General features: G+C 32.4%; 1 protein-coding gene across 4 annotated transcripts in view; it reads right to left on the bottom strand.

Moving 5' to 3' along the window:
- Positions 1-513: 513 nt before the first annotated feature.
- The window catches only part of LOC119066659 (ecdysone-induced protein 75B, isoforms C/D), a 102,130-nt gene continuing 76,263 nt past the window's right edge, over positions 514-26,380 (bottom strand). For all 4 annotated transcript variants that reach the window (XM_037169233.1, XM_037169235.1, XM_037169234.1 and 1 more), the window contains 2 exons: positions 12,596-12,831; positions 514-4,982 (listed from right to left, as the gene is read on the bottom strand). In XM_037169233.1, coding sequence (XP_037025128.1) covers positions 3,183-4,982; positions 12,596-12,831 — 2,036 coding nt within the window. In that variant the 3' untranslated portion in view covers positions 514-3,182. The remainder of the gene's footprint in view (positions 4,983-12,595; positions 12,832-26,380) is intronic.

Below are 26,380 nucleotides of genomic sequence, written 5' to 3'. Positions count from 1 at the left end.
TCTATTCACCTCGCGAGTGTGCTATTCAACTTTCTGTGCCTCAAGTGCAACTGAATCAACTGAGAGATTATCATATGCTGGTGCCCTTGCACAATTTGTATTCCTTTTCGCAGAATTTCGGTGATCCATTCTTGCGAAAATGGTTTGAGAAGATGTGTGTTGATTTGGTCATTTAAGCGAATGGCCTCGAACGGACTTACCATAATGTTTAAACTGTGTGGTCTCTCTTGTGGTTGAAGTGATTAACTGATGGACCTTTATTTCATTTATATGGTCTGTGAAGATGTGAAGGTTTTGTGGGACAGGGAATTATTGAATTTTTTTGTTACGAATAAAAAGAATAATTTTTTTTAAAATATTTTGTTTTTATTTTCATCCAAAAAAAGAAGAAAAAATCATACAATTTTTAGTTTTCTCTTTTTTTTTCTCTCTCTTTCTTTCATTTTTTCATTCACTTAACAATGAAATTGATACTCCCATCTCGTAAATTGTTGAATTACATTTTGTTTTCTGTTTTTTTAGTTTTGTCTTACAATGTGTGTGTATGTGTCTGTTGTTTTAAAATCATTTTTGTGTGTGTTTCATTTATTTACTCTTTTGCATTTTGTTTCGTTAAACGTAATAATAATTGGTCCTATAGTTAAAGTTTAAATATTTCCATTTTTTTTTCTCTTTTTTTTCATCGTAAATTTAATTTCAAAATCAAATTTGTTTTCTCTTATTAAGGGAAAAAAAATTATTTACAGAATTAAGCATTTTGAAATCAAAATAAATTGGGTGGTGGTGGTTTGATGGTTGATTAAAACAAAATTAAAATTACAAAAAAAATGGTAAAATTTAACGAGCTTTGTTTGTTGTGTCGTCGGCAAATTATGATAAAATGTTCACTGTTTACTCCCAACTCAGGTTTTCTTGTCTCTTTTGAAAAATAAATCGGAAAAAAATTATTTTTTTTTGTTAAATAAAAAGACAAAAAAAAATCATTTTTAAATGTTTGTCTGTGTGAGTGTAAGATTTTTCATTTTATCTTTACAATTTTTGCATTTTTTATGTTTCAAATCTGATTCTGTGTTTAAGTTTTTTTTGTTTTATCTTCTTTACAACGAACTACGACTACTACAAAAATTGTCGGGATATTTTCAATTTTATTTTTTATTTATAAGATCCATGATAGAATGATTTGTGTTTGTTTTTATCTTTCAAATAAAATATTGGGATTTTGTTTGACGTTTTATCATTCATTTTTATACATTTATACACACAACAAAACTGATTTTTTCTTTAATTTTCTTTCTTTTTATTATGTTCACTACAAGTTTTTTTTAAATGATTTTTTTGTTTAAATTTTCTTTTGTTTTTTATCCTTATTTTCATTCTGTGTTTTTTCTCATCATTTATATTTAAAATTCTAGCTCAATCTTAGTTTTATGTAACATTTTATTTTATTTTCTTCTCATTGTTTATCATTTTAAAATTAACATTTTGCCTTTAATTTAAAGTATTTTTTTCTTTTCTCACTTAGTTTACTATTATGTACAAAATATTTCAATTTAAATAAATTATTTGGTTGGTTTGTTTTCATTTTTATTCATTTTTTTTATTTAATTTAATACACACAAGACTTTTATTTCCATTTGAAAATTTTCTTTTATTATTCACCATTTCTCAAATTTAATTTTTTTTTCTTTTATCTTTCTTTCATTTATCTTTTTTTTAAACTTACCGTGCTATTATGCTTAATGCTCTTAAATAAAATTATTAAAAATTTCTATCATCAATTCTATAGTCACATTTAATTCTTTAATTTTTAATTAATAACTTTTTTCATTTTTTATTTTTTTGCTTTTTTAAATTTAAAGTTTTTTTTTGTTTTTTTTTATTCATTTTGAATTTTTTTTTACTTTTAATTTATAATTTTTTGTGTTAATTTTTAAATTTTAAGGAAGAGATCTAGTACAATTTGTTTTTGTTGTAGTTTTTTTATGGTTGCCATCTACTAGAGCTACTACAAAAATAGTTAAATTCTTCTCACCTTTTATTTTGTTTCTCTGTTTTGCAGGTTTGTTTTGTGTTCATTTTTCCAAATTAAATATCATTTGTTTCGCCTTCCAAAACACTTTTTCAGATTGTCAGCCCCCAGCAACCGAATTTTCCTTTCTTCAGTTAAATAATTTCATTCTTTCTTAAACATTTAATTGTTTTTCATTTAAAATTTCTTCTTTTTTTCACAGAAAAAAAAACCATCGAAAGCCAAGAGTGTTGACACACGATCTTTTGTGGAATCAAAAATTTAAAATAATTTTCTTTTTTGAAACGTTTTCACCGTTTTTTGTGTCTTTTGACAAGAAAAATGTAATTAAAAAATATAATCAAATAACAATGACATTATAACTATAATTCTCACTGGAATACATTTTCCACAATTTTTTTTTTCTAAATAAAAATTCAATAAATTATGACACTATCTGCTCTGTCCTCTCTTCCTCCCTCAGCCGTCACAGCCCCGTATGTTACTTTTTTTTCCACCCATCTAAATTAATTGTCATGCTTACATTTACCACCATCATTATGTCGTTTCTTATGTACGGCCAGTCTTTAGTTATAATGTCTTTGGTCTACACAACTTCCACTCAATCGAGAGATTATAAAAAAAAAATTCAAAAATTTCAACACGCAAAAGGAGCTCGTTTTTAGTAGAGAAAATAAAAATTGGTTGACTGTTTGCTGACGCGGAAATGGATAAAAGCAAAAATAATAAAATGAAAAAATATTTCTCCCTTCCCTTGACTATTAATGCATTTTAAATTTAATTAAAAAAATGGGCTACGACGGCTAGTCGTCGGCGGTGGTGTTGTCATTTTATCAACATTCGTTTTTAACGAAACTATTAACAAACCAGCAAAATTCTTTGTTTTCTTTTTCAAATTTTTCGTCGATTTTAAAAATCAAAATTTGTTTCTGTTTTTCCATATTTTTTTTTGTAACAAAAAAAGACTGAACTGAAAATGCCCTCCGCTTTGCTTTTGCATGCGTCCATCACATATGATTGTATCCATTTTACAAAATATTGCCTCCTCTCACTCTCTGTCTTACTTACTTCAAAAATGTAAATATTTACTTCCGGCTTTCACTTAAAATGAATCTAACAAATGTTCTAACATAAAATGAATGCACTGTACGGGTTACGCTTCAAGCAGCACCTTATTGTGATTGATGGAACGTGGCGGTGGTGTCGGCGATTTTTTCGACAAATTCAATGGTTGCTGTGGATCAGCAATGTCCACTTGCAGTTCGAGCAGACGCGGTTCGGATGGTGATGGACGTGGAGGTGACACGGATGTTGAATGCGGCGATTGGAAATAGCGTTGTTGATCGCTGGTGCTACAATTGCTGGACGATGGAGATGGGGTCTGTTGGTGTCGCGTTGTTGTTATAACACTGAGACCGCCTTGCCATCGGCCGGAAAAGGGGCATGTTGATTGCGATTCAGCCGATTGTGGAGCGCAGACCAGTAAGCCTTGATGGTGCGGACTTTTGTAACTGGACGACGAACTGTTTTGGAATTCAGCCTGTGATTCTCGTTTAATGTAATTTTGAATGATATCACTGCGCTTGATTTGTTCGGGTGTCATTCGGGGTTCTTCCATCAGAGATCGTGCCAAAACCGAGTGGGTGCTTGACAGGGAAGACTGTTGCTGTGGGCGCGTTAAATGCATATGTAATTGGCTTTGTTGCTGTTGTTGTGGTGGAGGTGGTTGCGAATGTTGTTGTGGTAGGAGTACTGGTTCGGCTTCAGCATCGCTTTCTCGATGTCTCAGAGCCCGGAATTTCTTGTGTGGCTTATAGGCTTCATCCATCAACGAATTGGTATCGTACAATGGTGGTGCTTGAAGCACACGTTTCAGCACGGGCATATCTTCAACGATATGTCGCTTGTCTTCAGTAATGTCTTCAACAGACGATCGTGGACTGGAGCAGGAGGATGATTCACTGCTTGCCGGTTTTTGATCATTGCCTTTTTCATTGCCGGATTCGATACCAGAATCGGTCGGTGAATCCAATTTACGGTAACGAATGTGATGGGCTGGTGGTACGGAACGAACGACAGGTGTAATGGTCAGACCATTTTGTGTTAAATGGGCCGTACCAACAATATCATCTTCAGCTGACGATCCAGAATTGGCACGATGGCGCAACGGACATCCACCAGATAAAGTAGCTGCTAACAGAGGAGCTGATGCGGATAATGAATGTGCATAGTCGGAAGTTGTATCACTTGATTCAGTGCTCGACACTGATCCCATCGGACTCTTAGCCACCTCTTCCATTAACTGATCATTGCAACCCCACGACGGTGACTTCCTCGAGTCATCATCCATTGACCACATTTGCTGACGCAACAATTCTTTGTGTTCGGTCCGGAAAACTACCAACTTTTCCGTATGCAATGTGCTCAATGTTCTCAGATCGGGCATTAACTTCAACAATTCGCCCATAAATTCGGGTTCATTTGGCCGATTCTGCGATATAACCGATTGTAAGCAACCCTTCAGTCTTGAATACATTTTTTCGATCAGCTCAAGATTCCTCAAGCCCGGACGATCCGGTGTGATCAATACGATGGCACAAAACAGTCCAATTTCAGTATCGGTTAAGTTCATTGCATTCATTCGCTCCGAAAAGTTGAATGTCGAATCGACCAGGAAACGGGCATTTGCACCATTCTGGATAGCGTCACGACGCATTACTTGTCCATTCAGACAGATGATACTGTTAATTGATGAGTCAAACATGCAAATCAGACGAACAAACAATGCATCGAATAGGCCAGCTTTGAGCAATGTGAATTTGTCGTCTTGGGTGAGCAGTTGAAAGCCGGGAATCATACCAGCAAAATCAATCACGCCACGGATAACATGAGCGAATCGTTGAGAAAATTCTTGTTCGGACTGTAGTTCTGGAGCTGGATTGAGTGGACATGCCTGGAAAAGAAAAAAAGAAAATTCTTCGTAAGTTATGGTTGCGGAAACGGGGCGTAAAATGTAAATTCGTCAAACAAGAACGGTTCGTCAAGGAAATCATCAAATTTGTGGGAGACACTGTCTCGTTCAATAAAAATTACCGAAACACTGAACAAACAGTAACCAGACAATGTTCAAGTACACACAAAATAATTCTCAATGCCATACAAGTTCAACATCCAACAACATCATATTTCAATTAAAACTATACAAAACCTTCGATGCTAAACAACTGATTTTTACATCCTGATATTATATTGTCCAAAAACTAAATCGATCAAATGTTTTATTGACTCAATGTCATTGAAACATCATCGTGTTTCCAAAACGACAACAATAATAACCGACCTAACACCTATGATAGCAGCCGAATATCAAATGTAAAATTAACCAAATTACAATAATGACCGTGTCATTGTGATGTATTTGTAAGCGTCAATACCGGCAGGTCGGTTACAACATCATCAGCCCAATGAAATGAAAAATCTAGTTTTTGCTCGATGGGACATAGAACCGAAACTCAAATTTGTAACAGTACAATCGGTTCAATATCAAAACAACCTGAATTGACAAAATCGAACACATGAAATTGTGACATCAATCATTCATCAAAACGATTCAATTGATTACAATCGCTAATTGCTTATGAGACGCCAGTTTGTTTGGCGAAGGTTTTCCTAGTTGTAATTGCTTGGCTCAGTGTGTTTGCCCACTCAATATGCATTTAAATGTTCCGTTACTTTCACTTATTTCTAGTGATTGGCAATCGTTTCCATTTACATTTTTCGGCGGCTGCAGTTTCGTCAGTAAAAAATGAATTTCAAATTTTAAAATAAAAGCTGTCCGTTTCCCCGAAACCATATCAATCTGAGATCCGATCGCTGCTTAATGCTTTGTAACCTTCATGTTGTGTATTGTGTATTGTTTCTGGTTTCCATACAATATCGGAATAGAAACATGCAATTTACGCATGCCACTTGATCAAACAGTTTAATTTATTGAAAAAACATTAAATTAATTGTCTTATCGTTTCCTGGATTAGTTGCGGTAGTTAATTGGTATTACGTTACACATATAACCATCGTACAGATCATATGAAAATGCAAATAGAAAAATGGTTTTATAATTTCAAAGCCACATATTTCGAAACAAATATCGATCTACCTTATAGGTTGAGATAACAAAACGTTTTTTTTTTCCTTCATTGTTTATATTAGAGGTTGACGCAGACGAAGAAAAAAAAACAGACTTGAAGTTCATGGAACAATGTCGACAATAAGTTTTCTTATCAAACCGAAAAAAATTCATTTTCCAGCTATCAAAATATCGTCAAAGAAACACCCAAAAAAAACCAGAGAAATATACTAACGCGCGAAGCCGGTGTATAATGTCATGATAATGATAAAAAAATCCGCTATTATAACATGTATAGGAGGAAAAAAAAACTAAAATAAAGAAGCGAAAAGCGAATTATAAAAAAAAAACATTTATTCGGTTTTTAAAAATGTGTGTGCGCGGCGCGATATGTGTCCGTGTTTGCCAGTTTCAATGTCAAATTATTTAAAGAAAATATTTTCGGCAGAACACTAATTAAAAAAATAAATATCTGAAATAATATTTTCAAGGTTAATCGACATTTTTCGCCAGATGGGTGTTTAACGCAAATTTTTTTTTCTATTTTTTTATTTTTAACAAAATGAGAAGAACAAAAATTGATTGCAGGAGAAAAAAAAATTAATTCGAATTTTCCAAGAAAGAAAAAACTGTGCTAAAAACACGACCAATGCTCTTTATTTAGATTTTTTTAAATGAAAAATCCAAGGCATGATTTTCCATAATTAACAGCAGAGAACCTGGTTTTATTTAGGTGTGTAGACCGTCCGGACCATACAATATAAAACCATAAAATAATCTATAAACACGTGTTGTTATCGGTTGCCTGGGCTATTTTATTTTTTATTTCTTTCGTTTCATACACCATAATCATCACATACATTGTGACTATATTCGACGTAGTATATTACTACAAACAACTACATACATTTTCAACAATATATTAAAGTACACACGGTCACGGTAATTCAAGGTTGAAACGATAATAATTTTGCTTAAATGATTTTGTTCAATAACACATATGAATACACACATTATATGATTATATTCCAGTATCAAATGAAATCATTTACATTTTACGTATAGGAATATGAGTATACTCGAACGTTTTCGAGATATTATGTAAAAATGACAACAACAACGAAATGAAACAACACAAAAAAAAATTTCATTATTATATTCGAAGTTAGTAGCATATACTATACACATCGACAGTGTGGGTATGGCCATATGGATATTTGTTTTATATTTTCAATTCAATAATAAGATAATATTTTTCCGGTATATTATCACGTACGTACGTGCGTTATGGATTATTTTCATGCTAATTTAAACGATTAACGAAAAAAAAGGTAATAATTCCGATGAAAAGGCGATAAACTTTTAGCGAAACGAGAGAGAGAAAAAAATGATTAAAATACAAAAGAAGCGAAAACAGTTCAATGCTAACACATCAATGTATAAATAATTGTTGCTTTTTAGCTGTAAGACGCGTGTGAAAATGCTCAAATACTGTCAAATCGTGGGCATTAATGAAAATATCGAGAAATGACATTGAATACATTCAGTTCGATTTCCTTGTACTGTATAGTGAATGGAGTCGATCAGATGGAGGGACATGATTATTTAACGATATTATCCAAGGGCTTCGGATTGTTATGAGTTCTATGCACAAATTGAATAACTTGATTGGTTTGGTACTAAGTCAGTGCTAATTTGCTTTGATTTGTTTCAGTTTTTTTTTCTTTTCTTTGAACTTTTCTGAATAATTCCATTACCGAGAGGTGGAGTTGGCTTCATTGACTACATCAAAAATTAAAAATGAAGTGAAATTACCCCATGTGCCTAACAGCCAAACATTAATTCCTGTTGAGCACGACAACGCCCACTTAAAACTCATAAATTAATTCGACATAATGCTTCGTTTTGTCCAAAAAGACGAATTATATTACTCATCCTAATTCGTTGATTCTATTCTTTTTATTTATTCTGATTGAATATATCCAAAAATATCATTGATTCGACCTCGACATTCGTTTTATTGCGAATCATAAAAAAAAAGAACTCGCTGTGCTCGTTTATACATATCTCTATAATCTTCTAGTGTTCGATGTTTGTGTATAAAATTCGTTGGTGTTTATATAAGGCACATAATTTGAATAAATGAAATGAAAACTCATGATGATAATTTCGCTTGGAAACTGACAGGGAAAAAAAAGCGAATTTATATTTTGAAGACCTCGCGCACGTCCAAATTCTAATTATAACATCGGTCATCGATGTGAGAGTTGGAGAAGTCATCAGTTTTCCACTCGTATAACATTACAAATCGACCGCGAGGTTGGATGGAGTTAACTCACAAAAATTTCAGTTGTAATGCCGGAGAATATCGTCTGTATTCCTATCATATCTTCCTATCCAATTTCTACAATAAAATTCAATTTGTTATACAGTATTCCGCAGTCATATATCTCTTCAACGCGGTATGTATTGAGTGTAAAACACGAAAACGAAAATAATAAGCAGCAAACATCATCATCAACTTGTTCGTCGAAACATCGAATCAAAAATAGTTTTCACATTATATCGCTTCCCATATACCCAAACTACGTTATGTACATGAAAACTAATGAAGAAAATAATATTAAAATTTCGCACACACATCCATCCAACAAAAAACCGATTAGGTTTCGTATGTATGGGGCGAAATAAACAATTATTTTCAAATATTGAAGAGCTCACTATACACTATAAAGTTCTTAAACCTTGAACCCAGTTCGTCGACCTTGACGCTTCGAGCTTCAACAACACGATACGCTATCGATCCGCGCGACTAAGAAACGAAAAAAAAAATAACAGCAACACACATCAACTAACCACGCGGTTTTCAACCAGACCGAACATCATCTATATAATATGCGTTGCGTATAGATTCAGAGAGGTATTTATGTTGTATACATGATATACGATGATTTATAGATATGTATTCGCATGGATGATGAGTGGTTACATATAGTTTGCTGTATGTTGGATAATGGATATAATTTTCGATGACTTGTTAGCGTTGCGTATTCTTTTGCTTTAAAAAAAGAAATGAAAGATGAACCACACTGAGTGATTTTCCCGATATTTCCGACTAAAAATGTGGAAAAGGTGAAAAGAACAGAAAATTTGTTTGTTTTTTTATTGAAAATCGAATGTATTTTTGGGTACATGATCAAAGCAACAAAGTTGTTTATTTAAATGTAATAAGTCTTGTTGTGGCGCCAAAAAAAATTTAAATTTTTTTTCTATAAAAACAAGATTCAGTTGACGATTATAGGTGTAAAAATGGTTAGTGTACTTGCCGTTTTTATGTGGTAATTTTCGTAATGTTATGAGTGAACTTGAATTCAATTTCCGGTAGTTTATTTTAGCAAGAGTATAGTGTGTCGCAGAAGTATCTTAAAACATTTTTATTGTCGACGGGGACTGTTTTTTGGGGCGAAAATGTAATTCATTCAACAAAAACACCTCATTTGACACGCGAATGATAATAATAATAAAAAATAGTATCACCGATAGCTTGTGCACGATTAAATTCCCACATACGTCGTTAAATGCATTACGTTGCCATTCACATTTTATTACACGTACAGACATTCCAACGAGACTGATGAATCAATTTCCTCGTCTCTAGAATATGACAGTCATTCAATATTAAATTCACGGTCAAGGTGACTAGGTTACTGCAGCACTCGCATATCAACCGACCATTTTATATATTGAAATTCATATTGAAAAAAATCATTCAAAAAATTCAATGTTTTAATCATCAGATCTGAATTTTTTTCTCGCTGAGTAAACTGAAACTGATGGAACTAATCGGTTGGGAGATTTCCTTGCCAGTTTATAAACATAAGAGCCCTTGAAGTTTTGTTAGACAATTAAACATATTGTTGCGATGAGAGGCAGTTTTTTTTTGTCGTAGTTCGTTTTAGATTGAAAACGTTAGGTTTGAGCAATGCCATACGCGATATTGTTTCATTGAAGGAAAAACCTCTGTCGTAGTAGTAACGAATTTTTGTTGTTTTTAATGAAATGTAAAGTCAGATGGAGAGAGGGAGAGAGATAGAGAGAGAGAGAGTTCCCTTTGATTGGGTTTAGATAAATGAATGCAAGGAAATATAAATATGATGAAACGATCGAGCCAAGGACGACATATAAGGTAGTCTAGACGTTTGTCAATGATCAGTTTTTTTTTGTGGGTGACGAAGAAGAGCTCTGCTACTGCACACCCAGGTATAGTACATACATAATGATCGTTTTCTGAAAAAATATATTTTGCTAGCGAAATTTGAATGTATTTGTATAAAGAAGGTGGCATAGCAACTAACTTGTCCGTTCGAACATTTCGTTAAAAGAAAATTTAGTTTTGAATGATCATGATCCTTTCTGTACGAGAGAAAAAAAAAACCAAACAACCCGAGCGACAGAAAATGTGGAATTAAAAACCGCGACAATAATTTTTGTTAATTTTTTGAATAAATTTATTGGTTTAACAAATTTATTTTCATTTTATTATTATTTCGTTCGTCTTCTTTCAAATGGAATAAATATTCACCGTCGCGCGTCCGCGTGACATCAAGCGACCTTGTTGCTATTTTTTAACCTTGGATGATAATGTGTAAAGACGTACACACGACGGTATTATATGATATGCGAAAAAATAAAAGAACAAACGAAGAAATAAAGAATATTTTACGGAGATAGAGAGAAAAAAAAGGCGACACCGACGAAATGTTGTAGACGATCATAATACGGACGAGGAGGATTGATTTGAATAATTGAACTGTAATATGCGAGCCGTTTTTTTAAGTGAAAAAAATACGGAAAATTTACACTCTACCAATTTTCAGATAAGGCCACCACTTTAACACTTGTGTCTGTTTAACACTTTAAGTGTTGTTGTCGTCATAATCATTGGCAAACATGGCAAAAATATTATTTTTTCAGCAAAAATTCGGAAAAAAAAGATAATTTTTTTTTCGTGTTTGTCGGCTTGTTTATTTTGCTTTTTACGATGTAGCTCACAGCGAAAACTAATAAGAAAACGTGTATATTGAAATGAAGGACCTTGGATAAATACACACAATTCTTGCTGTGGTGTTTGTGCTGTGCAAATTACGTCATTCATTTTATTTTTAATTCCAATTTATTTATTTTTTTCCTCTCTACTTAGAAGATAAGACTAACAAACAGGCTGGAGAATATGGTTAGCTCGAAATCGCAATATATATTTCATTTCCTGAATTAAACCAGACCGACGAGTCATTTTGGTTTTATAACAGAGAATGGAATCTCGGACGGTGAATATATATTTGACTAGCAAATATTGTGATCATCTTTGAATTCCAATCCACCCCAATACGAATTCATAATTCGATTAAGACGTTAAATTGAAACAGACACATAAAAAGAAACAGAAGCAAAACGTATTAACGAAATTATAATAATAAAATAAATTTAACATTGAAACCGCCGTCCAAGTTCAAATTTAATCTATTAAGAACTGTACTCACATTATTCTCGCTCTCTCCCTCTCTCTCTATATATACAAAAAGTCTACGAGCACATAAGATATGTAACAGTAAGTCGGAAAAGTAAGTAAGTTCTGTTTTAAGAAGCTTTTTCGCATCATTTACACAACCATTACGAACGACATAAAAAGCCTCACATCGAACGTATATTATATATACGAAAATTATACTTGACGTTCGATCGTTTTACATTGACTGGATGTGTGTACATAATAGTGATTGTGTTTAAAAAAAAACTATTAGAGGGCATGTGTATGAATTGAATGTGTATGTCTGGTTCTGTGTATATTAACACATACAGAATTTAAAACGCCTAGTATCAATGTTGTTTAAATAGCTTTGAAATTGTAGAGAGGAAAAACTCACATAACTACAGATTGTCATGAAAGTACAAACTTCCTAGATCAATGAACGCGAAATATTTTTCAATGATATCCATATTCCGCGCCGCTTTTTTTTTTGTTGAAGGAACAAACTCTATTTTCTATTGTAAAAATGGTTGCTGCGAATTTGATTAGATTGTTATGCGGTCACAAATAAATTGGACGGTCGGTCGGTTGAATTTTTTCTTTCTTCTTCGTTCAAATAGATTCGAAGAGAGTGAAATCGTTTCGTATATTAACGTCTATGTGGCGTGTGTGTATATAATACCGTTTTGTAGTTCGAGCTAGTTGAACAATTTTATTAATTTCAATAATAAAATCGAATCAAATGGGGTGAACGAACACTATAATCTGTGGAATGATTTCGAGAAACTGACGTGCGTTAAATGAACGCGCATGGAAATATTAATATTTAAAAGCGAATGTTTGACGAAATTTACATACTGAAGTGTCGGTTAAGACAAAAGTTACAACAAAATCAGTTTACTAAGATACTCACCAGTGTGGGCATTGAATAAGCTGGACAATCTCTAGCTCGTTGTCGCATTGACGACACTTTTTCGCGGGTAAATTCGCATGTTTCCATATGTGCACGCAACACTGACGCCAACAATCGCGGTTGATCATCCAATTCGGTGGCTAATGTTCTTTGATGACCGCGATTTTGAGTACTTTGTTGCATAGCCGCCAAAATGCGTGCTTTTTCACGTTTCGGCACACGACCAAATCTGACAGCTGTAAATGAGAGGAGAAAAAAAAATCATTAAAAAACCATTAATCGAATGGAGTACTTTGTATGGTCAGTTTGGTGTAACAAATGGTATAATGAAAATACGAAACACATCTGTTCTATTAACCTCCTGTCCTTAAAAAAAATTTCTTTTATTGAATACGACAATGTGCAGTTTTTGAATGCATTTGAGAATTTTTGTTTTGTATTTACACAAGGATAATGCATCGACCTCGTTACGATGAAATATTCACAATTATTTGTGTCTCTGTCCCTCTTTCCATATTTTCAACGTAAATACAACAATAACACCACAAGCATTTTTGTGTGTGCTAGCGGAATTGTAGGGGTCCATAACCTGACCGCTATATCGAATTTTATATATCACATCGTATATCGCATGCCATTTTCATATGTGCAAGCTAAACAGAAAAATCGGTCGTGTTTGCAACAACATCCATGCATTCGAATTTCATATCATTTTAATGTACTTTCGACAGGTGGTCGAAAATGTAATTTACTGTTGTAAAAATACGGCATTAACGCTGAGATGAAAAAGAGACAGCTGCCACGCGACTATAATGTAAGGCAAAATAATTATTTTTGATTTAATCAAGGATGTAGAGCAAACAGAACTCCACCTTTCCGTGTATGATTTATGGCTATGGTTGAAGCAGTAGTGAAGCAGATTTGAGAACAATTTCGATAGGAATAGAGTTCCTAGACTCTTGATTTTCTCCTAACACCTTGCCCTTGTTGACTGTCCGAATGAAAGTTTTGTATCGAAAGTCATGTATAATGAGTGACGTGACACAATTGTTTTTTCTTGAATGTAACTTAAGTAAACGAGCTGAGCATGTGCAAAATGTAATAAAAACGGTTTTCGTTCGCAAAGGATGTGTGACCCATAAAACGATTCGTATGTTCAGGTGAGAGACATCAATACGTTTTTTATGCCGTGTATTGTAACCTTAACAATAAATTTAAAATAATTTCCAGACGGACATCGTTTTTATTCAAATTGAAACATTTAATAATTAACAAAATGTGTAAAGCAAGCGAAACATTCGAACGAAATGAACAAAAAATAAATAAAATAACTTTCAGCAGTCACTTTCTACTCAGCGTCTGTTAATTTTTTTGCTGCGATATATTTCCGTGGTTGACCTCAAAGGTCAATCATTGAACCGAATTTATTTTACTTTTTTTTTCGTTTCACATGCTCGTCGTTTGTTGCGATTAAGATCGTGCCAAATAATCACTTTTCTAAATTAAATCAACAAAATGTGCTTGATTTGTGGAATTAATCTCACGATAGGTATTTATATTGTTGCGGGTGTAGTAGTAAGTCATAAACGAAATATCGAATTTGGTCAGTGAATTTAGGTCCATGATCGTGTCATCAGTTTTGAACCATGACAACTGAAATGAAAACAAAGACAAACAGCAAAAGTAAATGCCCTAATCGAACGGGTTCGCATTATTATATTACTTTCCAACGTGAAGAGAACCAAATACTTTCACCGTCAAATTCACTCTTTGACAAATGAACATATTTTCTCAATTTAAATTGTTATATTGTCGAGAGTCTCACACGAGTGTAGAAAAGCAAACAATTTTTTTTTGTGCTTCTCGTTTGTTTCATTTTCTTTGTGACATGGTTGGTTTAATATGGTTTTTGATATCAATTTCAAATGAATTTTTATTGTCTTTTCACATGAACGACGGCATCGTTCCACTAATTCTTTTCTTTCTTCTTCTGTTAATTTATCTTCATTTTGTAAATTTGTAATGAGATTTGTTTAACTTATATGGTAAATGTTAAGTTAATGTCACATTTGGAATCAGATAGACGTAATTTGAATGGAAATTTGATCTCTCTTCTCGTTGGAGGAGTGATTTTCGTTTCTTTGTTTCAATTTATTTTTAATCAGAAATTGAACGTCATTGTTGTTGTCTTGAAACTGCAAGGTTTTCTTTCGAAAAGAAAAGAGAGAGAAAATAAAACTTCACTTTCTTCTATTGTGGAATAACAACAATGTGCATGCTCGTTTGTTTGTTATTTACATTTTGATATCTCAAGATGAATGGTTTCAATAACAACAAGCCTATACAAACGGGAGATACGTCCATGAACCTAGGTATAAAGTTCAAAAGCGAAAAGAAATTTATTTTTATTAAAATGTCGATATTTCTTGCGCTACTGACCGGACAGAGAATACAAAAAAAAAAACATTCGAAAATTTCAGCAGACCCACATCCATCACGGATACATCACCTAGAAAAACAATTTTTTTTTCTCGTTGTCTTCATTTCAATACATCATGGCAAGTAACGAAATTGTGATCCATTTCTGATCAAAGACACACAGTAAAAGTAAAGAGAGGCAGAAAGAAGAAGAAAAAAAAACGAAAAATCATTCCGAAATAATGAATACAAAAATTAAAGACATCACTTTGTATATAAACTGGCGATGACGGTAAAATCCAACACAACACACAAAAAAGTATGTTACTTTCTCGAATAAGTGGTCTCAAATGAAGGTGAGAGTTTTTCCCATTTCTTTCTTTCATTTCTTTTGCTTATGTACATTGTACATACATCTGGTATGAAGATCATCATAGGTGATTATACACACAGTCTATATATGCATAAAAGCAAATTGGAAGGAAAAGTATTTTGTTGTTGTGGTGTTGTTGTTTTTGTTAAAAATTTAAACCCATTTTTGTGTATATATTTTTCAGTTACAGCAATTAAAAAAAAAGAACTCGAACCGAACAAATTTTTGGTATGTTCAATTTTCGTATGGTCTTTTCGGATCGGATGTATGGTTTGGTAGGTTTTCGTATTATTATTATTTTTTTTAGCACAGAGTGTTGATGATCAATTCACAATAAAGAGAGTTCAGACTCGATGTAATCGTAATTTTAAATATGATGTAGGTCATGGTGTTGGCGTTTCTTTGTTTAGTTGATGCCTTTTTTCTGTATGAATTTTATACACTTATATATACGGTGTGTGCCATAGTATTGATATTGGTTCGGTCTGAATCATGTCAAATTGAAAAGTTTAAAGTTTTTTTTTTATTCATTTCATTTCGATGCTTCGATATTGAGAGAGAAAATGTTTCTTTTTTTTATGTAGGAAATTGGAAGGGAGACTGGTACAACGAAAATTGGTTAGGATAGGTGAGAGGTTGATGATCGATCGTTATAGTTTCGGTTCAAGGTTTGGCATGAAGAGAAATTTTATTTTTTTCGGTTAGGTGAAATATTGTTGAAATCAATTGTGAACGGCAAATGAGACAATTTCTCTTTGGGTTTTGGTATCGAAAATGGAGATTGTGTCGTTTCAATCCCTGAAACAGGTTGGGCCGGTAGTAAGTTGAAAATAATTTCAATTTTGGAGGAGACATTTCCGGACATTCTCATTCGGTTGTTAATTCAAACTTTGAAATGTAAAACTTACGGGCATTGTGGTAAGAAAAGTTTCCCTTTAAAATTCCTTTTAAAATCGGCAACTGCTCCCCCATAGTGTGATTGTATTGTAATCCAATTTTTACGAATTAAAATTAAAAAAACGAAACGAAAAACTGATAATCCTTTAATCCTGAATTGATAATTTTATCCACTAAATTTTTTGGTTTTCCAAATTCTTTATCAACTTTAAGTTCCACTGGGTTCCACTTCTATCAACGGAATGTGGTTTTGAATAAACATTGAAGTTACAGATATTTTTATCAATTTTTTTTTTTCTGTTATTGTATCGTTAACTTATGTTAAATTTCTCTTTCTTCTTTTTTGGTCACTTCACTTAAATATAAAATGAATTTTTGTTTCGTTTAGGAACAATTCAAACATCATCACAATTAAATTCCTGATTTAAATTTCCCTCAATAGGCTCGCACTTTGATTGAAAATTATTATTTTTTCCCTTTAATTTCGTTTTTTTTTAATTTCTTTTATTTTCGAAAGCACTGCGCTGCTACGCACTAAGTCAAAAAAAATGTACTGCTACCACCGATACACAGTCAATCCGAATAAAAAAATTCGTTTTTCCAAAATTAAAAAAAATTCAAAATTTTCAAAAAATCAATGAAAATTCATTTAAATATTTGGTTGTCCGAATTTAACGAAACAATACGAAACAAATCAATTTAACAACCACCGGTGAACTTGTACGATATCAATCAACGGACAATATTGTTCGACTCAAAAGCACACTTTTTCAACCAAAAACGTCGGCAACGACAGCACGAAACGCAAAATTGCTGTTTTCATTCAGAAGTCTCGAATACGACTGAACTAAAAACATACACCTAAAAACATAACAAAATTGCGGCTAACTGTAAAAGCGAACCGATGAAAAGCATAATCAACATATCATTCATGTATACGGCTAAAGCATACACACTCTTATATCGATGTATATACACCTCGTGCTTTTTGAAATATAAAAAAGCTTCGGCGGTATATGATAATTTTCGCTATACACACAAACGGAATTTTTACAATGAACAGAATTTACTTCTCCACACATTCATAACTGAGTGGTAGTCGTATTCGGTAGGGATTCGAGTAGAAAAAAAACGGTGGTGTGAGTTCTTTTTACAACGAAGCGTTTGAAAAAAAGCTTCTCTATGTAATAGAAACGCGTGCTTTAACAACTTAGAGGGAATTTTTTTTCTGTGGTGTGTTTGAATGTTTTAGTTCAGAGCAGCACGTTGTTCATAATTTGTGTGTTAGCTTGCCGTGTGTATATAATAATACATTTATGATACACACTGTCCGTATAAAATATTGGACGGTTAGAAGCTTTTGCGCATATGCGCGATAAATTAACAACTCGGTATTTTATAGTCTTGTATGGATGTGTGTGAGTGTTTTGTATGTTTTTTTTTCTCGTCGATTTTGCCCTTGAACTTCTTCAAGTTCTACAATTTCGTATACAACACACGCACACACCGATATGAAGCAATGACGTGCCTCATATTATTATAAATATGAACGACGGAATATTGTTGAGTGTATATGCTAATGCCTTTTGATATTTTTATGAGTAAAATTAACTCAATTTTCATATTTTTGATGAATGTAAGCTGTTGGTTTTTTTTTGGCTTTCGAAACGGAATCGATAGTGACCAAGAGGATAATAATAATCTTTTGAAACAAATATGCCCCTTGATATCAGTCTCGATTTAATTGAATTTTATCTGAACGACCTGAAGGAGTCTTCATGTTTCAAGTGCCTGAGCAATCAAAAGAAAAGAAACTCGCAATAACATAAAATGATTTACAGATCGTCCATACAATATTGTTATTGCTTGTGTCGATGACTGCGCGCGTACAAAGTCCCTACACAGACAGTTATTTACATTTCTTTATCAAAAAAAGAAATAAAAATGAAATTTTACGAAAAAAAATACGACGAAATCAAGCGAAAAAAATGTGAGTAATTGAATAACGTATAAAGAGACTTATGACCTCGTTGATGATTTTTCGAACATATATGCTACAACGAAGCGCTTGGGAATGAAGCGCGACAAGGCCATTGTCATTAATTTCCTCTTGCTGGGTTATTGAATGTTATGTTTATGATTATTCTACTTTATGGTCAATGTTTTTCTTGTTTCTACCAGTTCGTAAGACAATTTTTTTTTTTCGTTCCCAACAAAACGGTATTTTAATGTCGAAGGTCTGTGGTATAGACACTTTATTGGTGAAAATGCTATCCGACCTTTTTTTTAGAACTCAAGTCCCATTTTTTGTTTGCTTCAGATTATTTTTTTTATTACATTTAAACAATCGCACGACCTTGCAATAAACAACAATACACAAGAGCGCTTAGAACAATCATTCAGTCGGTATAAATACAGAAAAGTTTATTTACATTTTTTTTCTTTCGTTCTTCTATGAATAATAAATTTTTACTTTAAGAACAAGTTTATTGATTACAGACTTCACGTCTAGAGACCTTGATATTGCAGTTTTATTGGATTCTATGTTCTATCTATATAAAGCTAAAAACCGTTTGTTCATTCATAATAATAAATCTGAATCGGAATATAAAATTTTTTGCTTTGAATATTATTGAAACGGCTGCTATACGGACGATCTGATCGGGCCAGTATGCTAATAAACACATTTGAAATATTAATCAGTTTAAATACACAAATCGGTGCGAGACAACTATCGCAACTATGAATATGTAACAGGAAGTGTGACTGTATGGTGTAGGTAGAAAATCACAAATAGAATGATAAAGGACATTCCGAATATAAAACCGTTGAAATCACGAACTGCGTTCCATAATTAAGACTTTCAATTAGAAATGAAAAGAAACAAAATTCCGAGTTCCAATAAATATTCCGAATTAAATATGAACCAAACAAAAAAATGGAATAATCAAACGAACGGACACACGCATTTTATTTTCATTTCAATCATAAAAAATAATTACAACGAGCTACAACAACCTCACCATTCCGGACGACCTTTGCCAAGGACACACAATCCTTAAAATGGATAACGACGCAACGCATATTCTATATACCTACCTACGTTAAATAAAAACAACACTCACAGAATAATTCGTGTATAATAAATACATGAGAATGAGAAAATAAAAAAATAAAAAAAAAATCTGACAAAAAAAAACCTTCCACCCAGATTGTATATTAACTGCAGGATAACCGAACCTCACACAACGCAGGATTTGTCTATATAATATCGAAGCATTTTTGTATACATATGTATAGATATGTCTCATAAAACGCACTAAGTCCATAAATAAACTAGCTCCAGAGCTATTGAGTGCTTTATGTATATAATAAAGTGAAAATAGAATAAAACTTGACTCCTTTTCATTCGTTACACCAAAAATATAAATGTAAGTGTTTAAGAACACAGCGTTATATAGTCACAGTCGGTGCTATTTTTTTTGGCATTTCTAAAACTCATGTGAATAAATTTCATCTATAAAAGGTCTACATGATTCAAGAGGTATAATATTATAACAAAGCGCGTAGGAACGGAATATAAAGGAGACGCGGCAATCGAAAGATTTTATTCTTTTTTATTTATTCGTTTTTTTTTCGTTCTTCTTTACTTCTTCATATATTATATCGACCATGATGATAGAAACGACGCACAAACTCCCGAGTACAATGTCCTTGACTCGTAATAACCTTGATTCACCCCAATATAATGTGGATTCGTATGGACGAACCGAATACATAATGGTGGCAGAGGAGAGAACGCACACCGAGCTTATTCATTATACACACAAAATGTTTGCCCGAGAACACAAAAAACAAAATGTTTTACCGAAAAAAAAACATTCTTTTAAAAGAGGGAAAATTAACAAAAACATTGCAATTTTGTGTCAAATTTTGTTGACTCGATATTAATTCGGGGAACATTTTAATCAAAAAGTATTTTTTAAGTAAACAGAACTTTTCACAAGAAATATTTGCTATAAACTCGAATCCAAAACCGTAAACCGAAAAAAACCATTCAAACAACGAAAGTATCAAATTAAATCTAAGATTAAATTTAACCGCAACTCCAAACTCTACACCAATTGCTACAGTTTAAAGTTAAAGTTAAATTTAAATCAAAATCTACTACCAAGTTACCGCTTGCGAATCGTCCACATTTTATTAGCGACAGAAAGAGAGAACACAAACGTTCACATAAATTTGTGAATGGATGTGATGGAATTCTCTCTTTCCGTCGATTCGATCGAAGTACAGTTCTCTTTCTAAAAGATTTCCATACATTCATCTCGACTGTGGCATGTATATTTCGTCTCTTCACACACACGTTATTGCTGTTTTTATGCATACATCTAAATCATATCACTACATCGCAACCATCGTCATATCTTGCGTATTTGTTTTTTTTTATTTCTCGTCTGAATATAATCGTCGGATGATATAATATTGCGAATACATCGCACAACTTAACACGAAATGTTGGTGTGTAGAAAACGTCGGAAAATGTATAGCGGCTCAACGAACAGTGAGAGTTTTTCATTCGACTGAATTTATATTTATGCTGATACGGTGTAATAGTTGTGAGCTCTCTGTTATGTCATAACAACGGTTGATGACCTTTTTGTGGTGCGGATGGTACACACCAAAAAAATTATTTATTCGACAGAAATAGCGCGGTAAAAACAATAAGGGTGGACGTGATGTTTTATAGTATTAATGGAATTAGTGGTAAAATGGATGGAGGTTGATTTGATTAATTGCTATCACGACAAACATTTTGGTGATATACGTTTGATGGACGGCCATATATTAAGATTCGTATCATATTCCAGGAATGTGTAACGAAATGGTTTTTTTGTTCGTCCCTCGGAATGGGAGAGTGAATGATTCATATTAGTTGATAATAATCAACATGAGAAACGAGAATGTGCTGGTTATTATACGATTATAGGTCAATGTTTTTCCATTGTGTGTCGAACATCGTAACAGAGTCACTGTTCAAGAGACAGAAAAAATGGTTACGATTATTCATTGCGTATGTCACATCCCTAATCTCGAAACAGTTGACACACATTTTCAAAATCCTCAATTACAAAACGAACAATGAATGAAATCCGTTTTGTGAAAAAAAATGCGATGACCTACAATTTACCAGAGCGCCGACCGCTGGCGTTTCACAATCGAAATTGTTATATTTGTGTGTGCTTTCACACACAATAAATGACCATAAACTAAATTGTCTAAGCCAATCGACAAGCGGGCGCACAGTAATAAATTCAAATGAAGGAGAGACGAGAAAAAAAACGCGCGGTGATATCGTAATATTTTCACTCTTATTTTGAATTTCGAAATCAATTAATTACTGTCATCGCTATTCTCCGTTCGTAGAGCTTTTATAATAGACAATTTTTGTATATTATATACACTTGGGGGCCATACTATTTGTTGGTTCGTTTACATTTTATATATACCATCGACAAAAGATATACGTCAATGAAATACAGAAAAAAAAACTGAATTCAAATATCACCTCGAAACGGTCAACGACTTCAAATGGAACGGTATTTCTACTGTATTAGATATACTTGTGTATCAACTCGGCTATAACTTTCACTTGATTTGATGATATATTAATTTTCCAACAAGAAAACATTCATATAATAAGCGGCCGTAAATAAATATTCAAAAACAAAAATGTAATTCAAAGAGATAGTTTCAACAGTCCATAAACCATTTGAAATATAATTTTGAGAAATCTATTTTCTAATAAATTTTTTTCTTCTTTCTCAATTCACCAATTCACCGGGGTCAATCACCATCACCATCGAAGAGTCAGAGAGTTCTCTTTGATAGTCTTTTTTCTAAACATCGTGACGTTAAAAATTGTGAATGTATACCTACGGTGTGTATAGGATTACATATTTTATTGCAGTATCGAATGAGTTTTAAATTAACTAAAAAAAACTTATTTAACTTTCACTGCGGAAGAGGCTTTGTTGTTGAAATTTCTTCTTTAAATACTTCTCTTTGCAATAATTTTTTTTGAAAATTTCGTCGAAAGCTTTCGCCTTACATTTTTATTATTTTGTAATATTTAAGTTTCCATCGTGCATGTATATTAGACCGTGTATATATATACCTACAATGTTGGATAATTATTCATTGACTTGTAATATGCTTGTGTCATTTTATAATAAGAAATGAAACTTTCACTTTTCAATTTCTCATTTTTGTATTGGCAATTGACTGTTTATTTATAATGCTGATAGATAACCATGTAACGTACTACACCATATCATTATTCATGTGATTTATTAACGAAACGAAATGTGAGTAAACATATTTTCGCTAAATAGATTCAGGTCAATTTGTGTTGATTAATAAATAATTTTAAATTTTTCGCGCATAATCTCTTGTGGTGATATGCATAATGTTTCGATCGGACTCCATTAATTTTCGCTTGGTCGACAACAAATCGCAGCGGAATTGTCATCGTATCAATTTACTGGAGTCTTATTTATAAAGAACAAGAAATATCAGGGAACTGCTTTGCGTATACATACAGCGCAAGTTACTTCTGGGACAATGACTAATGTAAAGAATATGACATAGAGACATGAGTAAATTCTATTTGATTGTCGTTGCTATGCTAATTGTTCTACAAAATCTATTTTAATGAGACTGTATAATGGACAATGGAGCTTTATTTGATCAATGAACCCATACCATTTTTGTGCAGATAGCACAGTCCTGTACCACAATATAAAATTACAAAATGCCGCCGTAAATAAAACTAAAAATAGTTGGATCATACGATTGTACAAAAATATTGTAGATGATCAAAGCAAAATTCGTTGAAAAGCAGAAAAAAAAACGACAAAATTTTTTATTAAAACGATATATTGGCACAAAACCACACAGTCGAACTCTTTACTATAAAACCAATAAAATAATTGCAATATGTTGTATCAGTGTGTACGTATAAATTCATAGAGTTGTGTGTGCTCGAGTACGTATATTATACATATAATATGAAAATGGAAAGAGTGATGTGAACCAAATGTGAACGACCGTGCATGACCTAAATAGAAGTCACTGACTTTATTCGCTTTTACGCAAACCGATTCATGGATATATAGTACACTGTAGAGCGCAGATAAAAGTTTTTTTTTTTAGGTTAGCTACACTGTTGGAAAAACGTGAAGCATTTTATAGATAAAAAAAAGATTTTTTTTTTCGCAAACATTTTTGTGATAAAATTAGTTGCGATTGAACGGAATAATAGAAGAAGTTGCGAAGGAAAAATTTTTCGAAAGAATTTGGGGCGTAAATGGGTGGATGTAAAAATACTTTTAGATAGAAAATCCGTAACGAAACCCATCCGCTCGATCTACATTATCTCATTGCTAAACTGACACTATACTTGCTAAACATGAAATCAATAATAAAAATTAATTACACAAAAGCATTACAAAACGTGATAAAATGAGACTAACGTAATAACTATAATACCAATAAACACAGAGCCATGAAAAATGAAAGTAAGTAAAGCCATGAGCTGTTAAAAGGTAAATAACCTTAATTTTGGTTAAGCCAAATATAATATGGAAATAATAAAATGAAACATACGAAACGTATAATGTGTGGATATATGTTATGCGCGCAGAGCAAAGAGAGTTTTTAGCTCTATATTACATATCAAAGCTGTTGGATATTTTTATTTGGTTCATTTAAATAACTTTGTTTGAAAAAAAGAAAAAAAAAATTGAAATGAATTCAAGAGTCAATCGGTTGAGATTGTATTTATAATGTAACACGGTATATTGCATACACATCAGTGTGCATCTCGTATATCAGAATGAACAAATTTAACACACATGATTGTATTTTACTCAGCTATGTTTTATAACGAAAATTAAATTTATTTTAATCTGAGATTGCATTTTGCTCGTTTTTCTTTTTAGGTAATGTAGGAGATACATTCAGACATTGTTTATGCGATATTCGTAACAATAAATGTTTTACTTTTTTGAGAGTTTTTGTGGCTGTTATGGGTGCTGTTGTTGTTGCAGAAATAATTATGATGTCTGAATATTTGGGCTACATTTTTTTGTTGCGGTCTCTGTGAACCATTTCGTTTTGGTGAAGGAGAGTCTCATTTCAGTTTCGATTTTTTTTTTGATTCTTTAAATAATTCAATTCGGTGGAATTTATTTTTATATTTAAATTTAGGTCAATTTCAATTACGGATCGTAATTTACGTTTATTATGGACGGTACAATGCCAAATTCATTTTCAGATAGTTTTGTGTAATCGTCCTAGATTTGACATAATTGCCAAAAAATATTATTATTTGAGATGAACGAGCAATGATTGGGAAAATTTTATCGCTGATTCGTAAAGTGGAATCTATTGAAACTGGAAAATCCGATAAAGAGGACTAATGACTCCTCTAATGACACAGCATTTTAAAAGGTTAAAAAGTTTCACCTTTGCCATTCATTGCACTGAATCATTCATCTAACGCCGAGCGAACGAAGCATCTGTATATTTTTCCTAGTCTCGATCCGATTTTATATAAATACACGTTCAAAGGAACGAACTATTTTCGATGACTAATGTGACAAGAATAGGCCACAAAGGCGAAGAAAATAGACACGAAAAAATGCTTACAAAATATTTCTATATTTTCATATTATACAGTAAACTGCTGATGCCAGCCATATGAACGAAAGTATGAAAATAATTTTTTTTTCTTTCGTTCCTTCTGTTCGAATATAGGCTACATTAAACTGTTTGAACCAGCAACTTGCCAATGTAAATGAAATGAAGTTATTTTGCAATGCTTCACCAGTTTGTAAATTGAATTTATCAAAGACCAGAGAGACCACAGTGAGCAAGCACTGCATAAAACTTTATCAACATGAAGAAAGAAATATAAAAAAAGCATTGCGTGTGTGCACACACAAAACATTTCTCGAAGTTTCGATTTTAATCCAGTTTATCAACTGTCTTCACTCTCATATTATATATGTAAGCAGTCTCGTCGGAATATTATACATTTATCTGACTTAATACTCATTTCACATTACATGCAATCATATTGAAAAGTAAAAACTAAAGACGACGAGAAAAAAAAAATCGTTTCAAAGACGTCAATACTTATGGCATAAAGTCATTATTCCGTTTAAATACAAAATGGGATTGTATACAATAATACATCACCAATGAAACGACCCAAGCCAATATCATACGTAATGAAATCGTCTTTCGGTTGAGCTGAAAACCGATTTTTTGTTGATTTTTTTTTTCCTTCGTCGTGTGTATATATTTCTCTACTAATATATATTTTCAGAGCGAGCACGGCCCAATACAACACACAACCTCACTCATTTATACTAATTACGAAAACGAATTTTTCGTCATGAACTAGATACAGTTTATTAGCTTCTACACCCAATTCAACAAATATTCATTGTTGCTATTTTATTTTTGTGAACTAAATTGACTTCTCTATACATAACACACTCAGTGTGTTATTGAGTGTATATCGGACAAGAAACAATTTTTATTTTTTTTTTAAATTTTATTTCATTCGTTGCTGCTGTATCATACTGTACTGGCTCTCTGAGTCGCACTGCTCTCTATCGGTGTGCAATGCTATTTAGTCATGGATAATATATATCAACAAATACAAATAAATATTTCAGAGAAGAAGAAGAAGAAAAAAACGGAGAGTTAAAAGAAACTTTAAATTAAATAATTTTTTTTTTGTTGAAAAACAAAATTGCACAATAGAAATAACATTTATTATGCACATATATTACAAGGTAACAATATTTTTCATCTATACCAACAAGCATAATATGCAAACATTTTTTTTTCGGATTCAAAGTTGATTGCCACCACTCATATTAAATGGAATTCAAAAATCTCAATTTAATACAATGATGATTATATGTGTGGATAGAGTCAGAGTTTATAGTTTATAGCTCCAGCTCAAACATAGCTATGAATGCAGCACACTCATATCAAAACACTTAGCCATGACAAAAATT

The sequence above is a fragment of the Bradysia coprophila genome, chromosome IV, assembly GCF_014529535.1.
Source record: "Bradysia coprophila strain Holo2 chromosome IV, BU_Bcop_v1, whole genome shotgun sequence".
Classification (NCBI taxonomy): domain Eukaryota; kingdom Metazoa; phylum Arthropoda; class Insecta; order Diptera; family Sciaridae; genus Bradysia; species Bradysia coprophila.
This window is presented reverse-complemented; position numbering and strand designations above follow the sequence as displayed.